The following is a 25,347-nucleotide window of genomic DNA, read 5'->3' as shown; positions in this document are numbered from 1 at the left end:
GAGCTAACAGGGACTCTTCAGGAGATCATCCTGAGGACTCTGGTGTGAGCCGAGAGGTGGAGTAGGAGCAGGAAGGCGATGAAGAGGAAGCCACTGATGTTCAACTGGTGCCTGTGGAAGCTGAGCTTGGCAGTCTGGAGCTGTTCACACTGCATCTCAAGCCAGTACCCTCCTCATTGACACCTGAAGTTATGGGGTCCATGGAGTCCAGCAATGGTGCTGAGTGGGGCTTTTCTGGTGAGTATTTTTAGTAATGCTACAAGCTGGTTGAGTTTGGGGTATGGATTTACTTTTGTGGAATGCATTTTTTTACACTGCTACAAACAGGTCAATGATCAGGTGTGCATAGTGACTCAGTTCCCATTTTTTAGAAGCGCTGTGGTGCTGGTCAGTTTCCTGGCTCCCAGGAGTGGTGTGGAGCTGGGAACCAGGCAGCAACTCTATGATTGCTACAAACCAAAACATAGTTCTCACTCAAAGAAGTGAGCTGCTATTAATACAAATAAAGAATCTAGCTTTGAGTCTCCTTCATGGTGTAAAAAAAAATATTGCATTTGTTTCCTTAAGAACTTTATAGATCCAGTGGTCTAATGTTTTGTAATATATTCAGAGTCTAAGATGTTAACATCTAGTTGCCTAATGTAAAATTCCTAATTCAATTGTTAAATACCAAACTAGAATTGGCCTGTTTGTTTTGTTCTTGTCCTCCTACTTCTCTTGCAGCCTGCCAAAAGGTTGATAAATCTGTGTGTGACAGGAAGAGAATGCAGCAGAGTTCATATCCAAATATATAACTACCCATGGAGGCAGAGTGTATGAAGCAGAGCCCTTTGCGGTCACTGAGTGGAGGTGGAACCCTGTTGCCACTAAGTGAAGGGAAGACCTAATGATGGCCTTGATCTAACCTAGACTGGAGATACTGCTGGGTAAGGGTTACGAGATTAAGCAAGAGAGTAGATAGGAACTTGGGAGCAGGAACCTGTCTTTATAGAACAACTCCTGGAATGCATGGGAGTTGGTCAAGGGGCCAAATACTTGTTGTACCAGTCTAGCATTCTGGTTTATACTAGTGTACTGGTGGGGGGAGAAGAGAATTGGACCAGAATTTCAGTCTTCACTCTGAATTCCTCCTAATAATTATGGATGTTATTGACACTGTTACAATTACCTATTCAGGCAAATTTTAATACCCTTGAAGGCTAAAATAGAACCATTAGCACATCTCGTTGGTTTGTTCCAAGTTATCACGGAAGCCCAGCCATGGTTTATACATGCCAGGATAATTTCCATTATCACATCTGGCTAACAACAACTTAAATAGTAGCCCCATTTTACTGCATATTTTCAAGCTGTAAATAACTGCAGAAATATGCTAAAGAGTGTCCCAAACAATGTCTAAGAGACTCCATTTGGTTTTATGCAGCTTATTTTAATATTCTAGCTTATGAGAGAAAATGACATTTATCCAAATAGAAAAGCAGCCAATGTCTACTATTTATTGTTCCTCCTCACAAGGAATGACTCTTAATTTAGTTCCAAAATTACACTATGTACTATTAAGTTGCAAATGTATTGTTAAATAGTGTCAAATACTAAAACTAAAGTCAAACAATATTAAGTTTTCTGATTGTATGTCTTGCATATTACCCAATGTTTAGGCCTTAGTGATGCCTGGTCCACAGCAGGGCTGGGTCTACACGTGCCTCTTCCTTTCAAAAGGGGCATGTTAATGAGCGGGTTCAAAATATGCTAATGAGGTGCTGCAATGAATATGCAGCGCCTCATTAGCATAATGGCAGCTGCGGCAATTCAAAAGTACGGCTTTTTGAATCGCACGCCGCCTGTGGAGACAGAACCTTCCGAAAAGACCCTCCAGTTTTTGAAAGCCCTTCTTCCTATCTGTGATCGGAAGAAGGGCTTTCGAAAATTGGAGGGTCCTTTCGGAAGGTCCTGTCTCCACAGGCGGCATGCAATTCGAAAAGCTGCACTTTTGAATCACCGTGGCTGCCATTATGCTAATGAGGCGCTGCATATCCATTGCAGCACCTCATTAGCATATTTCAAACCCGCTCATTAACATGCCCCTTTCAAAAGGAAGGGGCACATGTAGACCCAGCCTAAGAGATTAGGTTTAATTTAGGTGTCAGACTGATTTTCTAAGTAGTCAGTCCACTCTACAGGTTCTGTTCTGCTGACTTTAAGGGCTCCTAAGATCGACTTTTATACTCCTGCTTTGCATGAGGGGTAACGCTAAAATTGACCTTGCATGGTCAACTTCAGGGTCGTGCAGACAGAGCACTGTGAATTTGACATTCTTGGCTTCCTGGAGATGTCCCACACTGCCCCAATGTGACCACTCTGGCCACCACTTTCAGCTCCACTGCTCTCCAAGTGTGCAGGAAATGGCTTGGGAACATTTGAATTTCATTTCCTTTTTCGCCAGCTTGGTGAGTGAAGCAGGCAGGACATCTGCACATGAATTCACAGGGTCACAGTCGAGCTCCAACATGGAGCATGCAGGAGATCCAGGAGCTTATTGCTATGTGGGGGGATGAAACAGTGCTGGCAGACCTACGAAGCAGCAAAAGAAACACAGACACCTGTGCCATGATCTCACAGGGCACGGTGAAAAAAAGGATACACCAGAGATGCTCAGCTGTGCCATATGAAAATAAAGGATCTCAGGCAGGTTTACCAGCAGACAAAGGAAGCAAACTGATATTTTGGGTCATTGCTGCAAACATGCTGCTTCTATGAGCAGCTGCATGGGATTCTGAGGGTGGTGGGCAACCAACCACTGTCCACCGAGAGTGATTTGAGACTTCCCAAGAGATTTCTCAGGCAGGAAATTCCTCTGGCAACAGCAGGGAAGACATGGTGGATGAGGAGGAGAAGGAGGAGAGCAATGGTCAGCAGGCAAACAGAGCATCTGATCTCATCAACAGCCAGGAACTTTTTAAAACTGTGGATCTCATGGCCAGCTCCCAGGACATTCCACAGCCAGAATCTGATGGCAGGGAGGGCATCTCTCATGAGTTCTCTTTTTTAATAATGCTACAAGGGGGTTAAGGCAGTTCGGCATGATCTGTGGTGGGGGTTGTACCTACATAGCCCAGGGCCTCCAGAACAACTTGTAAATGTGTCTGGGGACACCGATCCTCCCTGCACATCTTCATAAAACTCTCAGACAGATACTCTTTAATTGTTCTTCTTGAGGAGGCCTGCCTTATTCTGATCTCCATGATAGGACACCTTTCCTCACCAAACCACCAGTAAGTAATCTGATGTCATTGTACTACAGAGCAGTGCAGCATACCAACCAGTCTTGTGTCCCCATTCAGCTAACATCTGTTCCTTAGCAAGGTTTGTTATTCTAAGGAGGCTGATTTCTCTCTTTGCAACATAGAGGAAGTAGGGGAAGGAGCATTCAGCTATTATGATAGCTCAAGCTGCTCTGCCATGGTAGAATCAGTCCCCTCCCTTACCTTCCTTAGGCTCCTGGGGGAAGAGAGAATTTTAGTGTCCCACGGGGAAGAAAGCGCAAGCTGCACTGTCATGCCCTGTCCCCTTCCTCCCTGGGTTGCTGGAGGAAGGGAAGCTTTCACTGTCCTAGAAGAGTAGGGAGGAGAAGCAGGTGGCAACTGCAAGAGCCACAAGTCACACTGCCATGTGTACTGCCCCGCTTACTTTGCCTAGCCTTTGGGGGAAAAGGAAAGACTCAATGTCTTAGCAAAGTGGGGAGGGGATGCACACAGTGACTGCCACTGTCACAGCCCCTATGCCCCCCGTCACACCCACTTGCAGTGTGTACAGCTGTATCAACTGCTTTTGGAATCACGTGTTTGAAAGCATACCCCAGTCTGTGCCTCTCAGTGACTGGAAATGAACCAAGTCAAGCAGGCCCCTTAAGATTGCTGTGTAGTACCTGCTGCAAAGAGGATGCTTAAAAGCCAACATTTGTCCTTGCACAGAACATATCCCTATTGTGAGTTGTAAAATTTATCTGCAGTAAATGTATCTCCCTAATTTTCAGCGTTCACTTATGTTTTGTTGCAGTGTGCTTAACAGTGGGCTCATTGACTACGGCTTTATCCACTCATCCACAGCTGTTACAGTGGCTCTGATCTGAAGGAGAAAACAAACGTGGGAAGATGTGTTCCTAGAGCACATGTAAGCTGCCACACAGACAGTGCACAGTTAAATGAATGGAGTAGAACTGTGCTGGAGGAAAGGAGGGTGTCTGGAAGACAGGAGGGCAGATTGGGAGGACAAGAGAGTGCTCAGAGAGCATGAAGTTCAGACCCAGGAGAAGTTACAGCTGATGAGGGCACCAAACAGAGCTCCTGAAGTGCCTGGTAAAACAGCAGAGAGACCCACTGCAGCCCATGATGAACCACTTGTTCTCTGTACCATGTTCCGTACCCTTCCCACATCAGCACCCCAGAATGTGTGAGGAAGGGAACACCAGGGCAGCCTTGCATTCCACTCCCAGTGATGCTTCTTAGAGCAGGAGGCTGACATTCCTCCACCTGTGATAGCAAAATGCCACTTGTCCTTGTTTACTCACCCCCTGAAGCCCCTGTGATGAACTCCTTCACTGTCCCCTAAATAAAAATGACTAAGCTCACAAAAGCAATGTCTATTGCTTGAGTTGCACAGCCCTCCAGCCTGGTGTGAAAATTTCCCCCTCACTCTCGCATAAGTTATGGCGCACACAACAAGCTGCCACCACTAGGGGAATGTTGCTTTCAGTGAGGTCTAACCAAGTTAGGAGGCTCCTGAACCTGGCTTTTAAATAGCCCAATGCACATTCTACTACCGTTCTGCACTTGCTCCGCCTGTAGTTGAACTGCTCCTTACTGCAGTCCAGGCTGCCTATGTATGACTTCAGGAACCAAGGGAGCAAGAGGTAAGCTGGATTTACCAGGATCATTATTGGCATCTCTACATCTCCAATGGTGATTTTATGGTCTGGGAAGAAAGTTCCACTCTGCAGCTTTCTGAACAGACCAGAGTTCCTAAAGATGCGGGCATCATGCGCCATGCAATACTATGGAGAAGTACCCCTTGAAGTTCATGTACTCTGTGGAAAGGTGGTCTGGTGCCAAAATAGGGATCTGTGTTCCAGCTATCGCTGTGCTGCAGTTCGGGAACCCCATTGTGGCAAAACCATCGAGTAGATCCTGCACATTTCTCAGAGTCACTGTCAATCGTAATAGAAGGAAATTGATTGCGTTGACAACCTGGATCACAGCAGCCCCTGCTGCAGTTTTTTCCACATTGAATTGATTTCCCACTGACTCGTAGCTGTCTGGCATGGCAAGTTTCCACAGGGCTGTTGCCACACGCTTCTGAACTGTCAGAGCAATTCTCATTCTGGTATTGCAGCACTTCAGGGAAGGGGAAGGCAATTCACTAAGTCTCATAAAAGTGTACTTACACATGAGGAAGTTTTGTTGCCACTGCTGATTGTCGCATCCCTGCAGACCAATGTGGTCAAATGAGCTTGTTTCATGGCACCAAAAACAGCGCTACACTATGTAAAGAATCAGATGTAGCCAGTATCTCCCATTCCTCCTCTCCAGTGCTTCACATTTATGTATGTCCATGTCCTCGTCAGTCTCCATTGCTCTCAATACTTGCCACAACAATTTGAAGTTGGATGGGCTCCATGCTTGCCTTGCAATGGCATCTACATGGGTATGAAAAAAGGACCCAAAAACACTTTTGCCATTGCTTTCCAAGGGGTGGAGAGAAGTGCGCTATGGGAGGCTGACAACACGCACCCAGAACCACCCACAGCATTTTTTGTCCCATTAGACACTGGTAACTTAAGCCACGATTCAACGGAGCAGAAGGGTCTGTGGGAAGATATTCACAGTACATTGCTTACAAAGTCAAAGCTTCCTCTCCTAATGGGGACTCACTCTATCAAAGTCATGTGCCAGAGTGGACATACACTTTACCAAATTGGGTGCTAAAAATCAACCTGTTTCCTAGTGTACACATACCCTAGGTTGAGAGATGTGCAGAAAAAGGTTTTGCTAGTTTGAAAAAAGAAGTCCGCTAAGCAAATCAGTTTATTTTGCTTTTCTTGCTGAAGATCATTGGACATGTCACGCATCTTAGATTTTTAAAAAAAATGCAAGCTTCTAGTCTGTTCTTACAAACCAATGAATTTAATAGAAATTCACGGGACAAAGGTACAATGAAAACAAACTGGCCTATGTGTAACTGTGTGACATGTCACAAGATACTATGAAATGTTGCAAAAAAACTCTGAGTAAATCTATTTTTTTGTGATTAAGTCCATCATAAGGTAACAAACGTCTTATGCCAGTGCATAATTTTTTTTTCTAACTTCAAAACATGTAGTCTTAATTGTACTGCTTTGGGTTCCTAAGTGTAGGACAAGCTTCTCATGGTTCAGTTTTGTATTACTAATGCCATGTAGAAAATGCAGCCGAGGCTTGAAATCAAATCTTATCTTAACCCATAGCTGACATTTCTGTTCCTCCGGCTCTCATTTGAAATCTCAAATGCGTGGAAGGTGCTTTGCCACATACACCCTGACTTGTAGTTCAATAAGATCCTCTCTCCCTGTCTGCCTCTGATTTAGCTCAGTTAAACTTTGTCTACATTGGCAATTGAGGGACAAAGCTTTTGTTATTCACAGGTGCTTAACAGCTACCCTGCTGACCACACAAAGGCTCCTCCTAGGGGAGTGGAAGACTCAGAGGGGAAGCTATGTTAGTTTGTAGTTTCACAAATAACAAGAGTCCTGTAGCACCTTTAAGACTAACAAATTTATTTATTAGGTAATGAGGTTCATGGGTAAGACCAACTTCCTCACTTCCCCACTTCCTTGTAGTTCAGGCATATCCACAATCAAATGAGTTGGAGATGCAATATGGATATAATCTGCTTCCAACCCTAGAGCAGGAACATTCAAAGGTTCTTACGAGTCCATGTGGCTGCTTGTGGATTAAAATTTGAAACTTGGAAAAGTCTGCACACAGAGATACTGATCTGTGAATTTTGGATTCTGTGTACTCTGAAAACATGGAGGCTGGCATTGCTTTCTCATAAGTACAGAGCCCAGATGGAAATGACATAAAAAGTTAATGTTTATTATTAGGCAGAGTACAGAAATGGAAGCTGCAGGGAAAAAAATTCATCACAGTGCAGTAAACACAGAATAAAAGTTACTATCTTTCCATGGTGAGGTTTTGCTGGTCACAGTTCTTGAAGAATATACAAATAGTGAAAGAGTTTGATGGGCAGGGGAGGTATGCTTAAGATGCCTTCCAGAACAGGGTCTTTAGTCAATTTAGAGAGAGTGGTCTAAGCTTTGAACTAGTAAAAACCTTGCCAAACGAGAGGAAGGAACAGTTTGGCCAGAGAAATGGAAAACCCCGAGGCAATAAGCATCATGAAGTTAAAATTGCATAGGGCTTAACAGGGTGTTCCAAATAGGAGCAAGGGTCTTAAGATGAGAAATTGACGGAATGTCAGGAAACTTCCTGATAGGGTGAAGTCTCTCAGTGGAAAGAAACCTGCCACATCTAAACTGGAGAGCAGTGCTAATTCTTTTGCAGAGGAGTCCTGCATTAACAGACATGGGTCTTCTTCAGTTCTGCTTGATGTTTAGAATAGCAAGCAGTTTTTCCTTTACAAAACAATAAAGGAGTCCTGTAGCACTTTAAAGACTAACAATATAATTTATTAGGACAAACCCACTTCTTCAGTTCTGGAAGATCCACCACATAATAAATTACATCGTTAGTCTTTAAAGTGCTACAGGACTGCTTTTTTGTTACAGATACAGACTAACATGGCTACCTGTATGGCCTTACATTTAAAATAATGGACAAGAAGTCAGTAGGCTAAGGTTGCTTTTTTTTTTTTTTTTTAAAAAGTAAGAGACCAGCATTGATCCCTATAGTAAATTGCTACTAAGGTAGCATGTAAAAACAAGATGTTCATTGTCATGGGATATTTTTGTCAAAAATCCTCCTGCTTGTTCCAATACAGAACAATTATAAAACCTGGATTCTCTTCCCAGCTTTGCAATCGAGTTGCTATGACACCTCATAAAAAAGTGTATCTCAAATGATGGGGGAGAGCAGGCAGAGGGAGGGGAAGTGCTGTATACCCACCTCTTAGAAGCCTGTCATGCTGTGATAATAAGCACAATGTGCAAAGAGTTCCTACCCATAGGGCACAGAAATAAAAAAGACAAGTGGAAGCTGTGTGTAGTATCCCTGTCTACTGTAACAAACTATTGTAGCAGTTGAACATATCTTTGGAATAAAACAGGGATATCTAATTTTTGTTGTTAATATCTGAGCTTCTGTTGTGTCCAGAAATTTATGCATATAGCTATAAAAGCTTATTGTCTCAACTCTGGATATGTTCAGTAGGATTTAATAACTCAGTAGTTGGTGTTTATATGTTACGCGGCATTGACTGCTGAATCTTGGCACTGTGTTATGCAATTCTTAGTGTTCATACAGTGGTGTTAAAGGCTTGACATTGAACTGTGGATGCATATTCATTATGGTCTTCCCACTGTCCACCTAAAACATTCAAAATAGGGAAGTGGTGTACAAAATATTAGGCACTTCCTAGGTATTGGCCCCTTTACCGATGCCAGTATTAGAAATCTGGAAGCAACTTAACACATTTGGCACCTGGCTATCTTAAAGACATTTTGAAGTTTTGCCTTGGAATTAAAATCTGACCGCTTTCAGGCTTTTGTGATTGTGATATTCTATCATGTAGATCAAATATATCTACCCCAAAACTTATATAAATACTAGCAGATGTACCCAGCATTGCTCAAGTCTTTAACTGCAGCAGTTTTCTGAAAACAAATTAAAAATGAACATGCTTTAGTTCAGTGACTGTGTTTTTCAAAAATGAAGAAAAATGAAGGCTGAAGTGAGGAGAGGCAGAAGGTTGGGAGGTGTGGAGACCTCAAGGCTGGGAGTGGAGGTGCAGGTGAGAGTCACAGAACTCAGGGCAGGAGGGTGGGACGTGGGTGATGCTTACTGTGGCCACCTGTGGCAGTGAGGGTGGCACTGCCTGGGCAGCGGTCCTTCCCAGGGGGTTGTTGCACTGCTACCCAGAGCTGCACTCCCTGCCTGGGGCTGTGTGCTTGTCAGGTGGGGGTGGGGGATGGGGCTCAGCAGGCCAACAGTGGCCTCCAGCACTCTGTGAGTAGGCCCCAGCCTGCTGTGGCCAATGCAGCCTCCAGCTGCTCAAGGATTGGCTTTGCCAGGGGCAGTAGCCCCCCTGTCCTGAAGGTTGTTAAGGTGGGAGCAAGGTTCTGGGGCTGCTCCCCTTCCAGCAGCTCCTTGAAGCTTGCAAAGAGGCCAGGCTCTGGGGGTGACCTCCCAGCTTCTAGCCTCCACTCCCCTACTACAGCCTCAAGGCTGTGGGTGCGGGGGAGCAGGTTCTGGGTAGCTGCCCCCTGTCCAGCTCCACCCATGACCTGCAGGCTGTCTGGGTGTTGCCCACTCCAACTCCTTCCCCTCAGTCTGCAGGAGCTCCACAGGAAGCAGACAGGCTCTGGATTTCGGGCGCAGGGGCTGCTTACCCATTTTTTACAACAGACAAGATGGCAGAGCCCCATCCCTGCTGGGCACTCTCTTGGTGCTGCAGCTTCCCCCAGTGGCCATTCTCAGTATTGTGTCCCTCCTGTCTGTGTCCCTCCCTTTTGCCTCCCTCTTCCCTTTGACCCACTCCCTTTTCATGGCCCAATTCCCAGCACTTCCCATTTTCCAGGCACAACCAAACCCTGACCTTGGTTTAAGTTTATTGTAAGAGGAAGCTGCATACCAGATTTGGAGGTCCCTCCCTTGTGGTTTAGGAGAAGTTCTTAGACAGACAGACTCACAGATAGACACACTCTCTAGTGGGGAGAGAGAGAGGGGGGGGGATGAACCTTCCAGGTGCAACAGGACTCTTGGGGCTTGGGTACACTAGCTCCCTGCTTCAAAGGGTGCATGGTAAGTAGGGTGTTGGGAGTTTATTAATGAAGTGCTGTGGTGCATATGCAACGCTTCATTAAGCAAATTCCCATGCCGCCCCCCCCGCACCCCGGCAACTTCAAAGTGTTAAGCTTTGAATGCCGGCTTACATCTAGCCACAGCTCACCCGCCGGTACTTCGAAGTGTCCGGGGTACTTTGAAGTACTTTTACTCCTCAAAATTTTACCCTGAGCACTTCGAAGTACTGGCGGGTGAGCAGCAGCTAGATGTGAGCCAGCACTTCGAAGTTTAACACTTCGAAGTTGCCATGGGGGATGGGGGATTTGCTTAATGAAGTGCTGCATATGCACTACAGCACTTCATTAATAAACTCCCAACACCCTACTTACCGTCTTCCCTTCAAAGTAGGGAGGTAGTGTAGACACAGCCTTGCAGTGTTACTAGTGGTCAGCTTGCATTTGACTTTTTAAATGTCATGAAGTAAATAAAACATTACCTCATTTTCCCTCCAGAAACTTTTAGCTGGCAAGGACTACTTATATGAGTGGCGTAGTAACACGTGCTGTATGCCAAGAATAATTTGTCTAATCCCACAAGTAATTCTTAGCAGTAGCTTTGTACGTGAATAGTCCTGGTCAGTTCAGTTGTTCTAAACTGCTTATTTTTCTTGTGTCCAGCTAAAGGTAACTACTACTATTTAATCCTTGTACTCTGCATGGAGCATTGATAATCCACTAGTTTCCTCCACTTCACTCCGTCTTGGGACAAAACTTCTAGCCGGCACCAGGAGTACTCCAGTTGTTGTCCTTCAGTTTCAGGAGACCTTCTCCATGTTGTCCAAGGTCTTCCTCTTTTCATTTTCCATGTGGGTTCCATGTGAGAGCTTGATGGACTATGCTGGATGATGATTTTCTGAGTGTGTGGCCTAGCCATCCCCACTTTCTTTTCTTGATTTCAATGTCAGTTTGTCCAGAACCTCCTCTGTTCCAAAGCTCCTTGTTTGTGACAAAGTCTTGCCATTTGATGTGAAGGATGTACCTCAGGCATCTGTTTATGAATGTCTGTAGCTTGTGATTTGAAGACTTTTTAGTACACCAGGTCTTGCATCCATACAAGAGCGCACACTTCATATTTTTGTTGAACATTTGCAGTTTCGTATTCGCAGATATTATTTGTGAACTCCTTATGGGACAGAGTCTTGAATGCAGTCATTGCCTTTCCTATCCTGGCATTGATATCCTTGTTTGTTCCTCCATCTCTGCCTGTAATACTCCCCAGGTAGATGAACTTCTCCACATTTTCCAGGTCATCCCCTCCCAGTGCAATGATGGTGTTGTTGGATTGGTTGATACTCATTGTCTTGATCTTTCCCTTGTTAATGCTCAGTCCAGCCAGAGGCAATTTTGTCTTGCATTGTGACCTTTTCTTTCATGTTTTTGTGTTGGTGTGAAAGGAGGGTGACATCATCAGCAAAATCAATGTTTGAAAAGTGTCCACTGAATGCCTCATTGATGGGCATCTGTTATCCTGTTCATAATCCAATACATTGTGATTCAATAAGGGAAATTGCAGAGTCCTACACTTGGGCCGGAAGAATCCCAAGCATTGTTGCATTGGTCCTCAGCGGTGATTTTAACTGCACCCTTGAGGAGCGGGACCATACGGGGACGGAGCAGTGCCAGGCAGCTGCGGATGTCCTCCAGGAGCTCATCAATCATCGCTCCCTGGTGGATGTCTGGCACAGCCACCACCCTGACGAGGACACCATCTTCACCTACGTCCAGGTGGTGAGCCACAAATCCATGCACTCCTGGTTGGACTGCATCTACATCTCCCGGCAACATCTCTCTCAGGCCCACTCCTCCAGCGTGCGGCCGGCCCCTTTCTTGGACCACCACCTGGTGGCCGTGAAGGCTTCCCTGTCTCTGGAGAAGCGGGGGTTGGCCTACTGGCACTTCAACAACAGCCTGCTGGGGGATGTGGGCTTCGTGGCATCCTTCCGGGAGTTCTGGCTGGCCTGGTGTGGGCAACGGCGCGCCTTTCCCTCGGCGCGGCGGTGGTGGGATCTGGGAAAGGTGCTCATGCAGCTCTCCTGCCGCGACTATGCCCGGGGGGCCAGCTGGTGGCGGGATGCGTTGATAGGACAGCTGGAGCGGGAGGTTCTTGAGCTGGAGAGGCGCCTGGCCGCCAGCCCCAGAGATCCATCCCTCTGCAGCACGTACCGGGAGAAGCAGGACGAGCTCAGGGCCCTTGATGCCCTTCGGGCACAGGGGGCCTTTGTGAGGTCGCGGATCCAGCTCCTCCGGGAGATGGACCGCGGCTCCCGCTTCTTCTATGCCCTGGAGAAAAAGAGGGGTGCCAAGAAATATATCCTCTGCCTCCTTGCGGAGGACAGCACCCCTCTTACGGATCCGGTGGAGATGCGCGAGAGGGCTCGCGCCTTCTACGCCACCCTTTTCTCCCCGGATCCGACCAACACCGATGCCTGCAGAGTGCTTTGGGACCAACTCCCTTCGGTCAGCACGGGTGACCGGGACCAGCTAGAGCTTCCTCTCACTCTAGCTGAGCTCTCGGAAGCCCTCCGTCTCATGCCTACCAACAAATCACCGGGCATGGACGGGCTGACCGTGGAGTTCTACCGCGTGTTTTGGGATGTCCTTGGCCCAGACCTGCTCAGCGTCTGGGCCGAGTCCTTGCAAAGCAGGGTCCTCCCCCTGTCATGCAGGTGGGCCGTCCTCACCCTGGTGCCCAAAAAGGGGGACCCCTGCGACCTTCAGAACTGGCGTCCCATCTCGCTCCTCAGCACGGACTACAAGATTATCGCTAATGCAATCTCCCATCACTTGGGGTCCATGCTGCAGGACGTGGTCCACCCTGACCAGACCTACACCGTCCTGGCCGCACCATCTTTGACAATCTCTATCTGGTCTGGGATCTCTTGGAGCTCGGGTGTAGGGATGGTCTGTCGTTTGCCCTCCTGTCCCTGGATCAGGAGAAGGCGTTCGACAGGGTGGACCACGGGTATCTCCTGGGCACTCTGCGGGCCTTCGGCTTCGGACCCTGTTTCATTGGGTTTTTCCAGGTGTTGTATGCTGCCTCAGAGTGTTTGGTCAAGCTCAACTGGACTCTGACTGCGCCGATCAGCTTCGGATGAGGGGTGCATCAGGGCTGCCTGCTGTCGGGCCAGCTCTACGCTCTGGCCATCGAACCCTTCCTCTGTCTCCTTCGACGAAGGTTGACGGGGTTGGTGCTCTGTGAGCCGGAGCCGCGGCTGGTTCTGTCAGTGTATGCCAACGACGTACTCCTCGTGGTCCAGGACCCGGAAGACCTGTTGTGGTTGGAGGCCTGCCAAGCCGTTTACTCAGCAGCCTCCTCCACCCAGGTCAAGAGCTCTGGCCTGGTGGTTGGGGCTGGGTGGCAGGCGGGCCGCCTCCCACCCACGCTTCAGGCCATTCGGTGGAATGCGGGTCCGCTGTCCTATCTGGGTGTCTTTCATTCTGCCACGCATCCCTCTCTGCCAGAAAACTGTCAGGGTTTAGAGGGCAGGGTGGCTGAGCGGTTGTGGAGATGGGCAGGGCTGCTCCAGTGGCTCTCCCTATGGGGGAGGGCACTGGTGCTTAACCAACTAGTCCTGTCCATGCTCTGGCACTGTCTCCACACCCTTGTCCCACCCCCGGGTTTCCTGGCCGCCCTCCAGAAGGTAGTTCCGGAGTTCTTTTGGCCAGGACTGCACTGGGTCCCTGCAGGGGTTCTCCATCTCCCCCCGGAGGAGGGAGGACAGGGCCTGACCTGCCTCCGCACTCAGGTCCATGTCTTCTGCCTCTGGGCCCTGCAGGGACTCCTCAACAGCAATAGTGCAGATAGTCCGGCGTGGAGCACGCTGGTGCACGCTTTCCTCCATCGCTTCTGAGGGCTCCGGTATGACCGGCAGCTCCTTTATTTGCCTTTGAGAGGCCATCCGCGAGACCTCTCGGAGCTGCCGTCCTTCCATCAGGACCTCCTCTGCACCTGGCGGCTGCTCGCAGTCTCCAGGTGCTTCAGGGCTGCTGCGGGGGAAGACCTCCTCGCGGAACCCCTGCTACACAACCCCTACCTCCATGTGCAGGCGGCAGAGTCCCCCGCGGTGTGCTGGAGGCTGGTCCTCAGTGGAATCACAAGGGTCAGAGACCTCCTAGACTACGACTGGGGAGACTGGATGGAGGCCCCGGCGCTCGCCCGGCACATGGGGCTCTCCACCCTATGTTCTCCCCAGCGCGTACTCGAGGAGGTGAAGGCCGCCTTGCCACCTGCTGCTCACGCCTACCTACGAGAGGGTGCACCCCACCCCGCTCTCACTCCTGGCCCTCCGGATCTCTCTGGGCCCCCGGCTCCACGAGCCTTCCCGCCCCCCCCACCCCGCATCATCCCAGCCAGCTGCACGCGTTGCAGCCGATCCCCTTTCGAACCGCGCCCCGATATCATCTGTACATGCTCGTGCTTCACACGCTCCACTTCCCCACCCTCACGTCCCGCCCAGGTCACAAGTGGCAGGACCTTCTACCATTTTCAGAGGGTGGGGAGCCCTGGTGGGCCAGCCTTTTCTAGCCTGGTCCCACAGCCTGCCGGGGACATAAGCTGGAGAATCCTTCATGGGGTGGTGAGCACGGGCGTGTACTTGGCGCGGTTCACCCCCCTCCCAGACACTTGCTTTTTCTGTAGAACGAGGGAGACCCTGGCGCACATTTACATTGAGTGCATCAGGTTGCAGGCCCTCTTCCGGCTCCTCCAGAACTGCCTGCTGAGGTTCTGGCTGCGCTTTTCCCCACACCTTTTTATCCTCGCACACCCCATCCATGGCCCCACTAAGTCGCGGGATCTCCTCATCAGCCTCCTCCTGGCTATGGCCAAGGTAGCCATTTATAACACTCGGAAGAGGAGGCTGGCGGGGGGGAAGCCTGCGACTGTGGGGCCTATTTCCGCTCCGCTCTCCGCTCACGAATCCGGGCAGAGTTCCTTTGGGCGGCGTCCACTGGCTCTCTCAACACCTTTGAGGGGCAGTAGGCGCTGTCTGGGGTTCTCTGCTCGGTGTCCCCTTCTGGTTCCCTCGTTTCAAACCTTTGACCTCCACTCCTGACCCTGTTTTTATTTCAGTTGTCCCCTGCACTCTGTTGGGGCCATGGTTTTTTTTTTAATGGGATTCCTCTTCTATTAAGAGGGACCTTTTAGTCGTGGGTGGGCTGTGCCCGCCCACTCCCTGTTCTCCAAATAGACCCAGTTTACTGGCCTTCTAGAAGGCTCCGGAAGCTTCCAGGTAAGGGTCTACCACCAGGTTTACCACACAGCCTTCAACTTACTGAAGGGAGGCTGCAAAGAGGCTGGAGAGAGGCTGTTCACAGTGGTCACGGATGGCAGAACATGGAACAATGGTCTCAAGTTGTGGATGGAAAGGTCCAGGTTGAACATTAGGAAAAACTTTTTCACTAGGAGGGTGGTGAAGCATTGGAATGGTCTTCCCAGGGAAATAGTGGAGTTTCCATCCCTGGAGGTGTTTGAGTCTCGCCTCAACAAAGCCCTGGCAGGGCTGATCTGATGGGTTTGGTCCTGCTTAGAGCAGGGGGCTGGACTCAATGGCTTTTTTAGGTCTCTTCCAGCTCTATTGTTCTATGATTCTATGAACAGGAAAGGTGACAATAGACACCCTTGTCACACTCCTGAGAGGATGCTGGAGGAGTCTGTGTAGACACCATTGTGAAGATCTTGGCATGTTGAAGGTTCATACACTGAATGAATAAAGTTAATAATTTTGGATGGGATGCCATGGTGCTGCAGCACTTTCCACAAAGTATTTCTATCAGTGCTGTCAAAGGCTTTTACAAAGTCTAAGAAGGTTATATACAGGAGGAAGTTCCATTCAAGCGACTGTTCTATGATCACTCTGAGAGTTGCTATTTGGTCAGTACAGGATCTCTCACTTTAGAAGCCTGACTGTTCTTCCCTGAGCTGTCTATCAATTTCTGCCTTAATTCTCTCCAAGAGAATCCTTTTGAACACTTTTCCTGGAATAAACAGTAATGTGATGCCCCTCCAGTTCTTGCATTCCTTCAGGTTGCCTTTCTTTGGAAGCTTGATAAGATCGCCATGTTTCCAGTGTTGGGAAATCTTCTCAGTGTCCCAAATTTTCCCAAATAGATTATACATCATATTGACAGATGTCTCACTACCTGCCTTGATTGCTTCTGTGGGAATGTTGCCTGGACCAGGTGTTTTTCTGCTTTTCAGATGGGCAATGCTTTTTTGATTTCTTCTTTTGTAGGTCTGCAGCTGTTAATTTGCAGCGGTATATTTGCAGGTGGTAATTTGGGAGATTCCACATGGGCATGGCAGTTCAGTAGCTCTTCAAAGTGTTCTTTCCATCAACGGAACTGCTCACTTGGGTTTGTTAGCACATGCTCCTCCTTATCTGGTTCCTTCACTTTTGCCAGAGTTTCTGCTGTGATCCATTCTTTGTGACATCTTGTCCTCTTTCCCAATGTCTTAACACAGGCTTCTTTCCAGGCTGTTTTGGTGTGTTCCCAAATTTGTTCCACGGTAGCATCTTTCAGGATCAGATTTGTGAGAAGTGCATATTTGTTGGACAGCTCCACTTGGAAACCAGCTCTTGTCTCTAAATCCTTCAGTTGCTATGTGTTGAATCTCAGTCCCGGCTTGGTCACTGTTGTGGTGTGTCTCTTGAGCTTGAACGTGAGTTTTACCATGACCAATGGTGGTCTGAACCTACATCTGCTCCTCTTCTAGGGCAGACATCCTGCATCGATCTTCTGAAAGAACTGCTGATACTGATGTGATCAATCTGCTTTTCTGACTGGTGGTCCAGTGAAACCCAAGTAACCTTGTGGATCCTTTTATGTGGAAAAACATTCCTAGCTATCATCAATCCACTGAAGGAACAGAAGTCACTGAAGAGCACTCCATTTACATTTACGTTGCCTAGACCTTCTTTTCCCATGGTCTGTTCTCTGCCTGTATTTATGCTTCCAATTTTCGCATTGAAATTGCCCATTAAAATCAACGTGTCCTTCTTTGCTTTCTGGTTCACCATACTTTATAGTTTCTCATAGAAGTCTGTTTTACATTCCTCAGCTGCTTCATTGGTTGGTGCATAGCATTGCACCATTCGTACCTTTTGCTCACACCACCTGCTGTGATAATGCATGGTGATACTGCTCTCCACTCCATTAAGGCACCAGATGTCTGTCATGATAACATAAAGCCCACACCTTCTGTGTGTGGTGCACTGTCTTCTTCATGTCCTGAATAGAGGAAGGTTTCACCTGTTGTCAGGCATAGCTGCCCAAATTGTGTCCCTCTTGTTTCACACAAACCCAAACTGCAAGTTTGTACTATTTCATCTCCACTGCAATCTGTGCTGTCTTCCCCTCTTGATACATGGTCCAAACATTCCATGTACCAAACTGAGTGGTTGTCCTGCGTGAGAGAAGAATCATCTGTGGGGCAGCTTCCTTTCAGCTTTGTCTGACATACTTCGTACTCAACCAGAGCGGATTGTCAGCTCCTTCCAAGACTTGAAAAGTTGTAGGTTTCTTTGTAGCTGTTTCTGTAACTTTTGTTTTTTGTTTTTTTTTTTGTTTTTTTTTTTTACAGATAGGGTTGTTAACCCTAAGCCAACCGCTTTACCTCGGGGAGGGGTGATCCAAATTTGTCTGGTCTCTACCCTTCAACCTGTCCAGTTTGGGAAACCCTTCCAGGAGCTGTAGCTGTAGCTCCCACTGGTGTAGACACACAAGCCACCTTACCACAACAAGGAACAAACCATGAGGTAGTCTAAAAGTAAAGAGCAGATGCTTCCCCAAATGACAGCTGTAACTCTGCTGTAGATGGTCCTTTGAGAGGTACAAACATCTTTTCCTGCAACCAAGAGTCTAAGCATAGGAAACTGATGAATAGCTTCCTTGATAATCTTCTTATTAAGGGAGAGATGGACACCAATAATGAGTCAGGGCTATTCCAAGGCCCCAAAATATAAGAAAGTTTCTAGAGTCAAATATCACATTCCAGCACCTGTGTCTAAATTTTGGGTTAAAGGTTTTGAACATCTCTGGACACTTGCTGGCTAATTTAGTAAGTGATCAATAGATAGCTAACATGCCACATGGCAAATTACATGGACAAGCCCCTGATTTAACAGCACACTTATTTTTGCTCTTATTAAAAACCTGTGATTGAAAAATACTCAAGGAGCCCTATGGCACCTTAAAGACTAACAAATTTATTTGAGTATAAGCTTTCATGGGCTGAATGCAAATGGGTTCCAGCTGATGAAAACTTAAGCCCAAATAATTTTGTTAGTCTTTAGGGTGCTACAGTCCTCTTCGTTGTTTTTACAGAAACAGACTAACATGACTACCCCACAGAAAAATACTCAGCAGAACATCATTAAAATACACTGTCATTGGCAAGTACTCTGAAATAGCAAGAAGAAGAAGGTAGAGGACAGCAGGCAATACCACAATTTTAAATATGTTAATGACAGAATTTTCCCCCTCTGTTTGGAGTCTGCCTATACTTTTTTAGCGGTTCCATTCTTGTTGCTCTTGATGGCAAATGGGAGGCTGGCTGGGCCATGTTTGGCAGCTCCCTCTATCTTATTTATTGGTAGGGAACACAGGGCAAAAGAATAAAGATGGAATGAAAAATTAAGTGGTTGACCAGCTACGCTTTGGAGGAAAAAGTGGTAACACTAAGTCAGCAATAGGCAAAAGGCCTAGAACAGTTTTTTCTTGAACAAGAACTGAATCCTTTTTGGGTATGGGAGAATACAATGAGCCAAACTTAAATCTAAGAAGTTCAGGAATTATTTGCTAATCTTGTCCCAATGTGAGTGAGGAGGGGGATAGCTCAGTGGCTTGAGTATTGGCCTGCCAGACATGGGGGTGTGAGCTCAATCCTTGAGGATGCCGTTTTGGGATTGGAGCAAATAGATGTCTGGGATGGTGCTTGGCCCTGCCAAGAGGGCAGGGGACTGGACTAGATGATCTCCCAAAGTCCCTTCCCATTCTAGGGCATAAGTATGTGTGAGTGGCAACAGGAGCCTTTTGAATCCAATATTTCTTCCTTTCTGAGGAAATCCTTTCTCTGTTTTAATCCTATTACCAGGACTGCTTTGTCTTCAGTAGGGCCATGATTTCACTCTTGGTTTTTAAAATACTAACTTTCCTAAAAGTAAAGATATTTGAAACCCCAGAGAGAAAATAAGAAATGTGTGTGTATCTAGGAAATTCTGTGAAACAGTATGTCACTCAGTAAGGGTAGGACAGTAAGGCTACATCTACACGTGAAGCCAACATCGAAATAGCTTATTTCGATGTAGCAACATCGAAATAGGCTATTTCGATGAATAACGTCTACACGTCCTCCAGGGCTGGCAACGTCGATGTTCAACTTCGACGTTGCACGGCACCACATCGAAATAGGCGCTGCGAGGGTACGTCTACACGCCAAAGTAGCACACATCGAAATAAGGGTGCCAGGCACAGCTGCAGACAGGGTCGCAGGGAGGACTCAACAGCAAGCCGCTCCCTTAAAGGGCCCCTCCCAGACACAGTTGCACTAAACAACACAAGATACACAGAGCTGACAACTGGTTGCAGACCCTGTGCCTGCAGCATGGATCCCCAGCTGCCGCAGCAGCAGCCAGAAGCCCTGGGCTAAGGGCTGCTGCCCACGGTGACCATAGAGCCCCGCAGGGGCTGGAGAGAGAGCATCTCTCAACCCCCCAGCTGATGGCCGCCATGGAGGACCCGGCAATTTCGACGTTGCGGGACGCGGATCGTCTACATGGTCCCTACTTCGACGTTGAACGTCGAAGTAGGGCGCTATTCCGATCCCCTCATGAGGTTAGCGACTTCGACGTCTCGCCGCCTAACGTCGAAGTTAACTTCGAAATAGCGCCCGACGCGTGTAGCCGCGACGGGCGCTATTTCGAAGTTAGTGCCGCTACTTCGAAGTAGCGTGCACGTGTAGACACAGCTTAAATGTCTGGAATACAAAAAGCAACACTCCAATTCACACAGTTAAAAAACCTTAAAACACATTCTGACAGGAATGGATGTGAAGAACTCAACTATCTAATCCTGTACATCCAGTGAAATTGTCACAAGATGCTGTGCTAAAACAAGACTGAACAAAGCTACTAGTTAGACTTGTCTTTATATCCTGGTTCAAAATATACAGGACAGTAAACATTTTGGGTAGGCATGGTATTTCCTTACTCTGAAAGTAATTAATAGCTGTTCTTATTTCCCAAATTATTTTAGATCTTATTCATATTTTAACTGTTGAGTTCCTTACTGTATAATCTAATTATATAATACCTTGTTTTTAAACAGCTTTATTACACGCTAAACCTTCGCAGAGCAAGCATGCTGATTCTTCTGGCTTTCATTATTGTGTTTCACATCACTTCAGCAGCGCTGTTGTTCATCGCTACCATTGACAATGTAAGTTTCATTCTACCTGGAAATTCTATATCAGAGCCATCCATAGGTTTTACCTTGTTATACTGAGCCTGAGCTTCAGATTATATATTTTTCTAGCTGTGTATTCACAGAAAAAGCAACTTCTTAGAACAAATATTGCAATTCAGTCTCTCCCTTCTTAGGATTTGTATTTTGCATTTATATCGTGCACTCATAACTGAAGACTTGCTTTTCAGGTCTTAGGCATTTGACAGAGTTAGGATTTAGTATATTTGATCTAATTAATGGGGAAATGCTAGGTTTCTTGCACTTTCTCGTAATACTGGAAACGTCCTGCTGTTACTGTGCTGGGAGGAGGCTATCCAAATGAATACCACAACCGCATGCTTGACTCAGCATCACTGTGTAGCAAAGCATGGCATGTGATCCATGGATCTCCAGTTACATAGATGTCCCAGAAAGAACTTCATACAGAAGAAATGTAGCGATCTATAAATACTACTGTAGTTTGGAGGCAGAAGTTGTGGCTTTTGGTATTGTTGAGTTTGGGGAGAGGTGAAAATTCTAGTGCACTCCTACCCATGTCACATAGGCAAAGACAGTTAACTTATGATTTGTGTAGGAGAGACTTTTGGCCTTAATAAGCTTCTGGAAAGACGCTTATTGAAATATTTATGCAAGATGCCTAAAACGTACCATGGAAGACACCCTACAAGTTGAAATACATTGCAGCTTCTGGGCTTGGTTGGTGTCAGTTGAGCTACAAGGTTTAGCAAAGTTTCGGTGTTAACGTGGAAATGTCATATTTCCCATTACTGTCCTTTCACATAATTTTTTCCCTCTGTACAAGTCTGGCTCTTCACGTGGAACTTGCCCTTTGTTGACCCTCACTCCACTGTTGCTACTGCAGTTACTTATCACAGTACTCTCTTTCTAAGACGGCAAGTGTGCACACAGACTTCTAGGTTAGTGGTACAAACTGTTTTTTCATTATCTGTTTTTAACAAGGTCAGATAAGCTGGTTCAGACACAAACATTCTTTTTCAACTGTCTCTGCTTCTAGATGAACTGATCTTTTACTTCCTGATTATTTCTCAAATGAGCTATAGGTATTCATCTGACTTCTTTTTAATAATCATTGGTTCTCTGCACTGGTGTTGATCAGATGGTCAATCTATACAAGAAAGATTTTTCTCCTCCCTCCCCTCTTCCTCTCCCAACATCAGCAGGAACTTCAAGTTTGCAAAATGTTGGCAGTTTCTTTGATGGGGTTGCTTGTGACAGCAGGGCAGCGGACTCTGACCCATGAGGTACCTTCCAGTCTTACAACTATATCTTAAGAATTTAAGTTCTATCAGTTGTCTCCTTTATAAACACTAACCTATTTCCTAACCATCTTTTAGTCAATATTTCCCTAATGTCAGTGCAAATATCATTCTAGTATCCAAGCAAATGCAACCCAAGTAACCTCTAGCTATACAGAAGCATGTAATCTTGGTCATCTAGATGGAGTGGTATAGATTTGGAACTGCCTTTTCAATTTTTAGTCCTTGCCTGAATTGGTTTTGCACAGTGCCAAATATGATAATGAAAAAGAACTGTATAAGAAACCAACATTCAAAACATTACATTGAACTGCCAGTTTAGTTCATCTTGAACAAAGGACATAAAAACCCTGTTAATTCAGATGTAAAACTGTCTGTCTTCCTTGACTTAATATCAAGCATTTCAGAATACTATCCAGTCTGAATTCTCTCCAATAAGTGACTAATTCCAAAACCGCTTTCCAAAAAATTTGTATCATGAAGTGATAACAATCACTTGCAATGTGATAGCAGCCTTCAACTTCCTGAAGTGGGGCTCTAAGGAGGGTGGAGAGAGACTGTTCTCAGTAGTGATGGATGGCAGGACAAGGAGCAATGGTCTTAAGCTACAGAGGGAGAGATGTAGTTTGGATATTAGGAAAAACTGTTTCACCAAGGGGGTGGTGAATCACTGGAATGGGTTGGAGAGATGGTGAAATGCACATCCCTAGAGGTTTTTAAATCCTGGCTTGCCACAGTCCTGGCTGGGATGATTAGTTGTGGTTGATCCTGTTTTAGGCAGGGGGCTGGACTAGATGTCTTCCTAAAGTCCCTTCCAGCCCTAAAATTTTATGAACTTTCCCTTGGTGAATTCATTTTTATTGTTTTAGCTTTCTCTCTTCAAGTGTTTCAAAATAGATTCCTTGAGGACCCGCTCCATGATTTTTCCAGTGACTGAGAGAGGCTGATCAGTCTGTAATTTCCTGGATCCTGCTTCCTCCCCTTTTTGAAGATGGGCTCTACATTTTCCTGAATCCAGTCATCTGGGATCTTCCCTTATCGCCAAGAATTTTCAAAGATAACATAAAGTGGCTCTGCAATCATATCAGGCAACTCTCTTAGCCCCCTTGGATGCATCTGATCCAGCCCCATGGACTTGTGCATGTCTAGCTTTTCTAAATAGCCTTTAACCTGTTCTTTCACTATTGAGAGCTGCCTATGTCCTTCTCCTGTGCTACCCAGTGTAGCAGTCTGGAAACTGCCTTTGTGAAAACCAAGGCAAAAAAACACATTTGAGTACCTCACCCCTTTCCACATCATGTGTCACTAAGTTGTCTTCCCCATTCAGTCAGGGTCCCACACTTTCCCTAGCTGACTTCTTGTTGCTAACATACCTGAAGAAATACTCCTTGTTATCCTCCACATCCCTTGCTAGCTACAACTCCGATTTTTCTTTGGCCTTTATGATTATACATCTGCACACTTGAGCAATGTTTTTATACTCCTCCCTAGTCATATGTTGAAGTTTCCACTTCTTGTGAGATTCCTTTTTGTGTTTGAGCTCACCAAAGATTTCTCTTGTAAGCCAAGCTGATCACCTGCCATATTTGCTCTTCCTTCTGCACTTCAGGATGGTTTGTTTCTGCACCCTCAATAAGGCTTCTTTAAAATGCAGCCAGATCTCTTGGACTCCTTTCCCCCTTCATATTAGCTTCCCAGGGGATCCTGCCCATTAGTTCCCTGAGGGAGTCAAAGTCTGCTTTTCAGAAGTCCAGGGTCCATATTCTGCTGGTCTTCTTTCTTCCTTTTGTCAAGATCCTAAACTCAACCCTCTGAGGGTCACTGCTGCCCAGGTTGCCACCTACTTCTACCTCTCCTACTAATTTTTCCCTGTTTGTGAGCAGCAGGTCAAGTGGAGCATGACTCCTGGCTGCTTCCTCCAGCATTTACACCAGGAAGTTATCCTCAACATTCACCAAAAACTTCTTACACTTGGAGTACACATTGAACCAAGAGTACAGATAATTCAGTACCATCTTTATGAGACATGTGACATTTAATCAGTCAGGAAATTCATGTACAAAGTTCCCACTTCACAGGCCTGTAATTTTATTTCTGTGCTCATATGAATTACAATTAGGGCTGTGAAGTGATTAAAATTAATTGGAATTCTACTATTTAACAACATGAGTATCACCTACTTAAATATTTGTGGATTTTTTCTACATTTTCAATATTATTTTTTTATTTACAAACACAATATAAAGCAGCTAGGCTTACTTTATATATTTTCGATTAAAATATTTACACTTGAAATAATATTTTTTCAATTTACCTCACATAACACTGTAGTGCAATCTCTTTATCATGAAAGTTGATCTTGCAAATATAGAATTATCTCCTGTAAATGTAAACAAAACTTTTTGGTCTTAGCAATTCTCTGAACAAGAAGAAGGAGTGAATGTACTTGTCAGGTCTAAAGTTTTACTCTGAGCGCAGTTGCACTTTCATGATAAAGAGACTGCACTATAGTTCTATTATGAGATAAATTGAAATATACTCTTTCTTTTGTCATTTTTTACAGTACACACATTTGCCAGCAAAAATAATGTGGCATGAGCACTGTACACCATACATTCTGTGTTGTAATACAATGTATTTGGAAACAGAAAAATACCCAAACTGTTTAATAAACAATAGAATATCAATTGACATTTAACAGGACAAGTGAAATATTTTAGTCATGATTCATTGTTTTAAATAATTTCAGTAAGTAATTGATACTCAGGTACCTTAAGTATGAGAGTGTCATGTCATATACGCTCGCATAAAATAGGGCACCACTTGAATGTACAAGGCACCACTTTCGTTCATTAAAAGAATAAGGGCATGAAATCTTCAACTCTGAAATTCCCAAATGCTGACATCACTGGCTGTGGTCTCCATCCTCTCTATAGGAGTAGCAAAGGCAGTCATCAGTTTCTGTTTTACAGTTCTGGTGTTTGTAACCTTGTGCTGTCTCCACTGACCTATTTTAACCTCATTATGCCCACCTCTCTTTCTGGCTGCCTTGCCAGTTACCTGGTGAGCATCTTATGGCCAACATGGGTAGAAAGATATACTTTGGCAACCATAGGAATGGAACATAGATTAATAGTATTCCAGTAGTACCCCCTTGTTAGTCTCTTGACATATTTACAGTAAGACAATTTCCCATGACGTTAACATGCTGATTGGGTTTAAAGCTATAAGGAGAAATAGAGAAAGCTGCAAATGTGCACAAGAAGTTCTAGAAAAAAGAAGCAATGCAAACACATAAATTTGAACTCCTGAATCCTCAGGGGAACACATTTGAAATTCAGAAAATGTGAACTCTGGGAGCTGGAGCTAAGAAACTGATACCTGTTTTTCTTGAGGGTAAGGGGACCTTTGACTAACAGAAAATTGGTGCATCTCCAACACAATAATGTTCAAGATCCTCACTGAGAAGCAGGTACATAACATAATTGGAGTGTTAATTCAGAATAAGCTGTGATTTTAATCAGTCCTAAAAAAATCACCTGAAACATTTGC

The 25,347-nt window shown here is 45.9% G+C and overlaps 1 protein-coding gene across 4 annotated transcripts in view; it reads left to right on the top strand.

Annotated features, from left to right (window-relative positions):
* The window catches only part of EMP2 (epithelial membrane protein 2), a 58,394-nt gene that overhangs the window by 16,905 nt on the left and 16,142 nt on the right, over positions 1–25,347 (top strand). For 2 of the 4 annotated variants that reach the window (XM_075010843.1, XM_075010840.1), the window contains exon 2: positions 20,381–20,491. In XM_075010843.1, coding sequence (XP_074866944.1) covers positions 20,414–20,491 — 78 coding nt within the window. In that variant the 5' untranslated portion in view covers positions 20,381–20,413. Of the gene's footprint in view, positions 1–723; positions 927–4,056; positions 4,171–20,380; positions 20,492–25,347 lie in introns of all 4 variants that reach the window. The other 2 variants (XM_075010841.1, XM_075010842.1) reach the window with 2 other exon arrangements.

This window comes from Carettochelys insculpta, chromosome 16, assembly GCF_033958435.1.
Source record: "Carettochelys insculpta isolate YL-2023 chromosome 16, ASM3395843v1, whole genome shotgun sequence".
In the NCBI taxonomy this organism is placed as follows: Eukaryota; Metazoa; Chordata; order Testudines; family Carettochelyidae; genus Carettochelys; species Carettochelys insculpta.
The sequence above is the reverse complement of the archived record's forward strand: the minus strand, read 5'-3'. Positions and strand labels throughout refer to the sequence as shown.